The sequence below is a fragment of the Sinocyclocheilus rhinocerous genome, unplaced genomic scaffold (assembly GCF_001515625.1).
Source record: "Sinocyclocheilus rhinocerous isolate Xijiao unplaced genomic scaffold, SAMN03320098_v1.1 scaffold1325, whole genome shotgun sequence".
Lineage (NCBI taxonomy): Eukaryota > Metazoa > Chordata > Actinopteri > Cypriniformes > Cyprinidae > Sinocyclocheilus > Sinocyclocheilus rhinocerous.
In genome coordinates this window covers 231,570-240,998 of record NW_015659004.1, presented here as the reverse complement: position 1 = coordinate 240,998, position 9,429 = coordinate 231,570, and the positions used below count along the sequence as shown (strand labels likewise).

Genomic DNA, 9,429 nt, shown 5'->3' with positions numbered 1-9,429 from the left:
AACAACAACACAAATTAAGATGCTACAACCTGCTTCATAATAAATTATAACACTTATTTTGATACTCATTATGGTACTTATGATACATTAACTTGGTATGCTGAATATGGGTATTTTGAAAGAGTTTTTCTGAATGTGAGTATATAAATATAACAGCAAGTTCTGTAAGTTTAATACATTTCATATAATGATCAAAAAATCCACAAATACATATTCTTCCATCATGAGAGTTGCTATCAAAATATGACAAAATTAGATTTTAGATACTTACTCATTATGATACTTATTCATGATGCATAAATACAATACTTGGTGTGCTAAAGATTTTTCTGAGTATTTTGAAAGAGTTTTGCTGAGTAATGTGGGTACGAATAAAACATCCAATTGTATAAGTTGTATAAGAATAAATCAAGTAGCCTCCTTAACTCACATTAAAACACATTCAGTGGAACATGCACGTCATTGCACTATTAAAATCACTTATACGTCTAGTTCCAGTGATGTTAATAGTACACGAGTAACATTGGAGGAATCTATTGGCCCACTCAGCTGCCTTTTGTATGGGCTGTTAAAAAGATCACCTAGTCTCTGAATGTTCCATTATAGGTTGAGGATTGCATGTTGAAGCGGTTAGTGTTATTTCATTATTTTTGTTGGTTTGCACTGTATGCACACAAAACAAATACATGGCAGCCATATGTGACCCTGGACCACAAAACCAGTCATAAGTTACAGTAGGAAATTTACAAAATATCTTCACGGAACATGATCTTTACTTAATATCCTAATGATTTCTGTCATAAAAGAAAAATCAATAATTTTGACCCATACAATGTATTTTTGGCTAGTGCGACTTAAGACTGGTTTTGTGCTCCAGGGTCACATATAGAATGACAGTTTGCTATTATATATAGCCTAGTAAAAATATTTTGTCAGGTAACTTAAAATTGCATAATATATAGTAACTTCTAACTGGTTTTTATAAAATAAAATAAAAATATATATATAATTGATCTTTAAGGTAACAATAATGATGTAGAGTGTAGAAAGCAATATGAAACGTGAAAGAATTGTATTCCATTTTTAATGTGCAAACATGGCACAGATTTAAAAAGTAATTGAAATTTCCCAAGCTCATTTGTGACCCTGGACCACAAAACCAGTCATAATTAGCACGGGTATATTTTTAGCAATAACCAACATTATTTTAACATTATAAACACCAAGCATTATAACATCAAAATTATCGATTTTTCTTTTATGCCAAAAATCATTAGGATATTAAGTAAATATCATATGTTCCATTAAGATATTTTGTAAATTTCCTACCGTAAATATATCAAAACTTAATTTTTGATTAGTAATATGCATTGCTAAGAACTCCATTTGGACAACTTCAAAGGCGATTTTCTCAATATTTTGAAAAGCATTGCTAAGAACTTCATTTGGACAACTTCAAAGGCGATTTTCTCAATATTTTGAAAAAAAATTTTTTGCACCCTCAGATTCCAGATTTTCAAATAGCGGTATCTCAGCCAAATATTGTCCTATCCTAACAAACCATACATCAATGGAACGCTTATTTATTCAGCTTTCAGATAAAAAAATGAATACAGGGTCACATTTCTGGTATTAGTCCTCCTGAGAGAATTCTATTCAGATTCTCTGTACTACATCACCTAGCCTTTCTCTCACACCCTCGTGTAGCGCCGTTGACCTCAAAAGGCCTTAAATCTTCAAGAGAAGCAGATAGTTGTTGTGGGGCCCGCTTGATTTACACAGCTGGCAGAGGGTCGTTTGACCTGATGCCAGCGTGCTAGGTAAGTTTTCCGTGAGCTCCTGAAACTTCACCCGCCAGAGGCATTAGCTTGAGCTGACAGTTTGTGCGAGATAAAAAAATGAATACAGGGTCACATTTCTGGTATTAGTCCTCCTGAGAGAATTCTCTTCAGATTCTCTGTACTACATCACCTAGCCTTTCTCTCACACCCTCGTGTAGCGCCGTTGACCTCAAAAGGCCTTAAATCTTCAAGAGAAGCAGATAGTTGTTGTGGGGCCCGCTTGATTTACACAGCTGGCAGAGGGTCGTTTGACCTGATGCCAGTGTGCTAGGTAAGTTTTCCGTGAGCTCCTGAAACTTCACCCGCCAGAGGCATTAGCTTTCAGTTTGACAGTTTGTGCGTTTGTTTACGCGGTCGCCATGGTAGCAGCGCCAGTGACAGACACGCGCGCTCAGCTGCTGTTCGCCGCGAGATAGGAATGTCCACGAGACCGCAGTTGTTGGTTTTCAGTTGACAACCGCCACCAAGCGGAACTCCAACTATTGTGTTTATACGAAGTAAGTTTTTGTAAAAAAAAAAGCGCTTGTTGTTTATGTTATTTACACACTTTTCAGCATTTAATTATAAATGAAGAGCAGATGAAATCAGAATGGGAGTTTTTAGTTTATGTCTATTACTGAGGGCAGCTAAAAGCTAGGGTGCCCTTTTAAAATGACGTATTTTAACGTTTATTCATATCAAACTTTACAGTCTATGATATCAAATTGATATCTAATTACTAATGACTGTAATGACTTTACATGATTTTGGCCAATAAAACACTCTCAAACAGCAGGTCAAAGAACATGGGTCAAAGGACAATGCCAGCATGGCATTTTCCTGTATTATGAAAATGTATTTATGTTACACTCCTGCATAAAGATCTTCATCAAAGGTTGAGAAGTTAGGTGGAATTCAATAAATTAAATAGAAATGAAATAAAACAGGTTCTGTATAGTTAAACAGAAGCCTTAAAAAGTAGCTGACTATTTTTACTTTGATATTTTTAAAACGTTATATTTGTTCTATGTTAACTGTAAAAAAAAAAAAAAGATCAATAAGCCATGGCTACATATGTGTTTCCATTAACTCATCAAACCAATTTCCAACTAATTTTAACCAATATGAGATTCAACTCAATTTTTATAAAATGACTTATATGGCCAATTTGATTATACTTAAAAATTGATGGCAGCAACTGAACTTAAGTAGATGGATTATTATTATTATTTACAGTGTTCTCAGGACTATTAAACAGAAGAATCAACTTTCATTTGCCAAAACCCCACAAAGTGTATTGTGTATATTTAATTTGTTTTAATTGAGATTTATTCAAAACAATGTTTTACGTATATTCATTATATAAATAGGCTATATTTTAAATTCAGACATGCTGACAAAGGTCTAACCAAGTTAAATAGTCTGCATTTATCCTTATTTTAGCTTAATAAAAACTCAGTAGATGCATTAAAATGATAGTCACATTGTAATAGATAAAGAGATATTCTATATTATTAAAAGTTAACACTTTCAATGATTTTTACACCAAAGAAGATGACAAAAAAAATCAAAAAAAGACAAAAACTTTATTCATGGTTGATTATCTTCCCATGTACAAGACTGCCATAAATATTCTCAAGAATGTAAACATCTGGTGTAATCATGGAAACCAGACAGCATGAACTGCCTGTGGAGGGATGAAGTGTGTCAGAAAGCCCTCTGATTAAATAAATAACACAGTAGCACCTCAAATACACAGTCCTGTTATAATGCTGTAATGTTGTCGTTTATAAATATTTCACTTTTGTTTTTATGGGTCGAATAATTCTGTCACATGACGAGAGTGCCATTGGTTATCCTGACAACATTTTTATACATTCCTATTATTTATAAAAATGGACGAAAATATAAATTGAATTTGTGCTAATCATTCATAAATGGAGAAAACAGGGCTAGACATATTGTAAGGACTCTTATAGTACACTCTTAAAAATAAAGGTCCTTTATTGGCATTCATGGTTCCATCAAGAACCTTTAACATCCATGGAACCTCTTTATTCCACTTTATAGTGGAAAAAGATTCTTTAGATTATTAAAATGTTCTTCACACCAAGTAAAAAAAACACTGAAAGGCTCTTTGGGGAACCCAAAATGGGTTAGGGTTAAAAAAAATAATAATTGGAGCCTTTATTTTTAAGAGTGCACAACCCTTCGCCTCCCTGACTGACTCAAGGTTTCAGCACATACAGACAAAATGTAATGTGATTGTTTGCATGAAAACCTTTTACGTTTGCTAGCCAAAGAATCCAGTGCAGTCCCAGCTTGTCTACCAGGCCTGTTCAAAGACTTTCTTGCACATGTTGGAGTTCTCCTGGTGTAGAGGAAATTCTGAGCCCGGCACCAGCTGATCTCTGCTCCTCTTTAAGGAGAATGTCTGTCCTGAGGGCAGTTTCTCCTGCTTGGACACAGTCTCTCTAGAGCACACCAGATGCAAAAACAGGTTAGTTTTGTTCATCTGACACATTTTTCAAAAGAATATAACCCATTCTCTAGCCCTAAGATCTGATTGGTTGACAGATACCTGAAGGGGAAAGTGGTTTTGTCCATCTGCATGCAGACGAGGAAGGGGTACTCCGAGAACTGCACGGTGGTGATGAAGTCCAGGGTGGCCTCTGTCTCAAAACCTACTTCCACTCCAGCGCTTACGAAGCCTGTATCCACTGTCACATTACCGATGACGACCAACGCTCCCCTGCACACAATGTCAAGGATGAGCTTAGAAAGTACGCTAAAAAATCTCGGTAAGCACACAGTAAATCTTCAGTTATTTCTTTAGCACTGTCAGGATGATTTTTACTTTTTTTTTTTTTTTTTACTTCAGTGTTCTAAAAGCTTTCAAGAACAGCAATGCATCTCTGTGCAGATTTTCTATTTTTATTAATTCATTTATTAAGATTATTTAGAAGCAGAGTAGATGAGTACAATTTTTTAAAATGTGTTTTTTTTTTGCTTCAGTCCCATTCATTCACTCTCTCTCTCTAAATAAATAAATAAAAATAAAAGCTTAGAAAACTTGGCAACTAAATGAAATAAAATACGTAAAACTGAAATAAATAATGAACAATTTTAAACAAAATTTGAGTTGCTTAGATTAAAAATAAATTAGATTCAGTGTTATTATTAACTAAAACTCTCCTCATTTGTAAGTCTCTTTGGATCAAAGCATCTGCTAAATGATTAAATGTAAATGTTTTCCTTAACTGAAATAAACCTGAAATAAAATAAAATATTAGATGGAAAAACTTCAACTTAAAAAAACTTGTTGAGAAAATGAGAAATGTTGCATTGACGGCGAACAGAAAATAAGTGTAAGTTAAATTACTAAAATTACTAAAACTAAAACTGACATAAATATGGGTGCTAAATAGAAAAAAAAATGTAAAAGACAAAAGAAGACAAAAACAACATGACAAGAAATTAAAATATAAAAACAAATCTAATACAAAATATTAATAAACAATAGTATACAAAATAACACTGAGTACTTTCACTGATTATGCCAAATTTTTTACCATTTTTGTTACAATTAGTCAACTCAGTTTTTAATATTAATTGAAATGTTCCACCCCAAGTGTGGAGGTTTTTTTTTTTCTTTGGATGCGCTGATAACATGATAACTTGATTCTAAACTCGGTCTCAACTTTATTTTTAGCTTTTTTATATAAAGATGTTTACGCTCATTCTTCCTACAACACATGCTCCAGAGAACAACTTAAGATAGAGATTTATTGCCATAGTCTCTTTCTCAGGGGCTCTGCTGAGTCAGTTTTGGTGTTTAGGCTCACATATCACATGGTTCCATGCTTTCAACCTCCACCTTAAATGATCTATTCAGCATGACTGCCCGTGATGAGTGGGCTGAGTAGAGGCATGCTAATCTTGTGCGCCCAAGAGAGCTGTGGTTTATTTAGTTTCTAAACATATCCCACTTGTGTCAGACTATGTGCGTCTGTGTGCGTAACTATCTTTCTATCGGTTTTCCCCGCTTCTGTGTGCCCACACACACATGTGTTTACGTATTAGGTTGTCTGTCTGTCTGTCAATGAGTCTTTGTTTGTCTTCTTGTGTGTGTGTGTGTGTGTGTGTGTGTGTTTTCAGAGAAGGTAAAGCCTACCGCCCTGATCCATACACCTGCCCCTGCCTATCCTGAGGGCTGGCAGATGTAGAAAACCAGATGCCACCCAGAAATACCCATCATCACACAAAGAACACAGCGAACCCACAGTGCTAAAAGTAAGGTAAAAAAAAAAAATGTATTCCCTTGTTAGAAAGTTTTATAACATAAACTGTCTTTACCTCTTCAAATGTAAAAATCAGAAATCTCTCCCTGAGAGGATTCGGTTTCTCACAATCGATATCATAACCTAATTTTACCCTCAACACCTGATCGTTTACTCCTACCTCAGCATCTTTCCATTGCCCTCATTTCCCGCCTGTCTCATTTTAGCTGAGTTGCCATTGCTTTCATCCACAAACTAATAGTAAGCAAGCAGGTGCAGTTGTGGCTAAAGATGTGGATTAGCATCGAATCTCTCTGAAGGATTAATGATGTTATAATAAGATGCACCGGCATCGTATTTACTGTCATTTGGAAAACCTAGTGAAGAAAAACCTCTGGCAATGGTTTCTAAATAAGCAATTTAAGTGGTCGATTTTAACAAATCCATCATTGCATCCAAAGCAACCAAGGGTGAAATGCCTTCCATTAGGACATCATGGGCTGTCGTTTTAATTGGATCGGATCTATATCTGAATTCACGACATCATCCCCATATAAGGAGTTTTAAAAGATCTACCTGTTGTTGACGCTCGTCTTAGACTCTCTGTACCACAAGCTGAACTCCATCCCTCCAGAGATATCGATGGCCAGACCACCTTGGAACTCAGCACTGGCTCTTAGACCAGACTGTAGAGGAATCACCTTCAAAGAAAGCGAGAAAGCAAGATTTTTTAATACATCAAAAAGAAAATACACTGTGACGAGTGGGGGCGGGGCCGAGAGCCGTGGGAACGGAGCGAGGCCGGTGGAGTAATTGATAATGAGCGACACCTGCACCACTCACCGGTCTCGAGTCCCACGGAGGAGCTCCGGAAGGATAAAAGGAGGAGTGACGACAGTGAAAGACGAGAGAGGACCAGGCCTGGACTTTATTTTGTGTTTTGGTTTTGTTTGTGCGCGACAGTCATCCGCGAGGGGCTGTCGCGCTATTTTGTGTTTGTTTATTTTATTAAAGTATTTAAATGTTCGCTGGTTCCCGACTCCTTCTTCCCGACCTACGAACGTTGTTACATACACTATATGGACAAAAGTATTGGGACACCCCCTTCTAATGAACAGGTTTGACTTATTTAGTAATTTTCATGAGTACAAATTTTAGTGTTTAAGCATAAAATTATATTCTAGGGAATTGTGTGCTTCTAATTCACTGGTGTTTGGTGATGAGTTTTTGGCTCAAGGTCTACATTTAAAGTCACACCGGAGGTGCTCAGGTGGGATTAGAACTTGCAGACAAGTCAGGTTCTTCCACACCGACTGAATCAATCATTTCTTTTTGAACCTTGCCTTATGCACAGAGGCACTGTCATGTTAGAATAGAAAAGGGTCCTGTCCAAACTGTTGCTATAAAAATAGAAGCACACAATTCTCTAGAATATCATTATATGCTTAAACATTAAGATTTGTACTCATGGAAATTACTAAAGTAGTCAAACCTGTTCATTAGAAGAGGGTGTCCCAATACTTTTGCCCATATAGTGTATTTATATTTGATGTTTTTAAATGGTAATATCTTGTAACATTATACACTAGCGAGCATTCAAATGTTTGTGGTTTTTGAATAATTTAAATGTCTCTTATGTATCCCAAGGCTGCATGTTTTAATCAGAATTACAATAAAAACAGTAATATTGTGAAATATTATTATAATTTAAAACAACTGTTTTCTATGTTATTTATTCCTGTGATGGCAAAGCTGAATTTTCAGCATCATTATTCCAGTCTCAGTGTCACATGATCCTTCAGAAATCATTCTATTATGCTGATTTGCTGCTCAAGAAAAATTTCCTATTATCAATGTTAAAAACAATCAATGAGTTGTGCTGCTTAATATGATATTTTTTCAGGTTTATTTGATGAATGGAAAGTTCAAGAGAACAGCATTTATTTGAAATTATAGCCATGTTATTTCCATGTAATATTACAAATAATATATATATAACTTAAATAATATAAAGTGTACATTGAGGTGAATGTCATACCTGTGAGTGGTCTGTCAGCAGAATAAGGCCCTTCACCACACTGATTGGATCTCCAGATATGGAGAACATCTTGGACATCAGGTCACTGTAGCCCTTGAAGAAGGTCACTGGCCGGAGCTGCACATCGAACAGCAGAGCAGACATTCCAGCAAAAGACTCCAGTTCTTCTTCTCCTTCATCCGGCGTGGCTGCAATTAGAGACTCTAGACCCTGTGCTTCAATTGTCACCTGAAATACAGCATGACAGACACAAAGAACAATCAATGTCAGGACACACAATGCATGTTTATGGAATATGTGTCTGTCAACACTGTGTTGTGGTAATGACGACGGTACCTGAAGGCCATGAAGGAAGGCATTGTTGCTCTGACCATAAATGTTCATGTTGCTTCTCCTCAATACGCCAGAGCCAGAGTACAGGATGTCCAAATTGTAGGTGCAAGTGACATCAGCAGTTCCTGTTTAAAGATAGAAAATTCAGATTCACTTTATTCTTCTACAAAAATGTAGGTCTAAGAGCCAAAGTGGTTGCTTATTGACCTAAGTCTCAAAGACATTGTGGTATACAGTATTATTCAGCAAAATGACAGTAAGACATTTATAATGTTATAAAATATTCCTATTTTAAATTAAGTCCCAAAGACATTGTGGTATACAGTACTGTTCAAAAGTAGTTTTTTAAATTATTATTATTAAGCAAAATGACAGTAAGACATTTATAATGTTATAAAATATTCATATTTTAAATGAATGTTGTTCTTTTGGACTTTGTTCATCAAAGAATCCTGAAAAAAATGTATCACAATTTCCACAAAAATATTGAACAGCTTAACACTGATGATAATAAGTATCTAATGTTTCTTGAACAGCAAATCAGCATATTAGAATGATTTATGAAGGATCATGTGACACTTAAGTCTGGAGTAATGATGCTGAAAATCCAGCTTTATCATCACAGGAATAAATTACATTTGAAAATATATTAAAATAGAAAACAGTTATTTTAAATTGTAGTCATATTTCACAATATTACTGTTTTTACTGTAATTTTGATCAAATACATGCAGCCTTGGTGAGCATAAGAGACTTCATTCAAAAATACTACAAGTCTACAAATCTTACTGATCCCAAACATTTGAATGTATAGCATATATTATGTTATTATATTAGTGTATATTAGAATGTTTAGATATTAATGTAACTGAGATATTTATTTATATAATGTTGGCTGGTTTATCATTCACCAGGTAAAAATTGCTTAGAAAAAAATCTTTTTTTTTTCATAGTGTGA

General features: G+C 35.1%; 1 protein-coding gene across 2 annotated transcripts in view; it reads right to left on the bottom strand.

Annotated features, from left to right (window-relative positions):
* Positions 1–3,961: 3,961 nt before the first annotated feature.
* Positions 3,962–9,429, bottom strand: part of mttp (microsomal triglyceride transfer protein) — a 12,398-nt gene continuing 6,930 nt past the window's right edge. For both annotated transcript variants that reach the window (XM_016531744.1, XM_016531745.1), the window contains 5 exons: positions 8,475–8,596; positions 8,139–8,366; positions 6,677–6,801; positions 4,402–4,572; positions 3,962–4,294 (listed from right to left, as the gene is read on the bottom strand). In XM_016531744.1, coding sequence (XP_016387230.1) covers positions 4,147–4,294; positions 4,402–4,572; positions 6,677–6,801; positions 8,139–8,366; positions 8,475–8,596 — 794 coding nt within the window. In that variant the 3' untranslated portion in view covers positions 3,962–4,146. The remainder of the gene's footprint in view (positions 4,295–4,401; positions 4,573–6,676; positions 6,802–8,138; positions 8,367–8,474; positions 8,597–9,429) is intronic.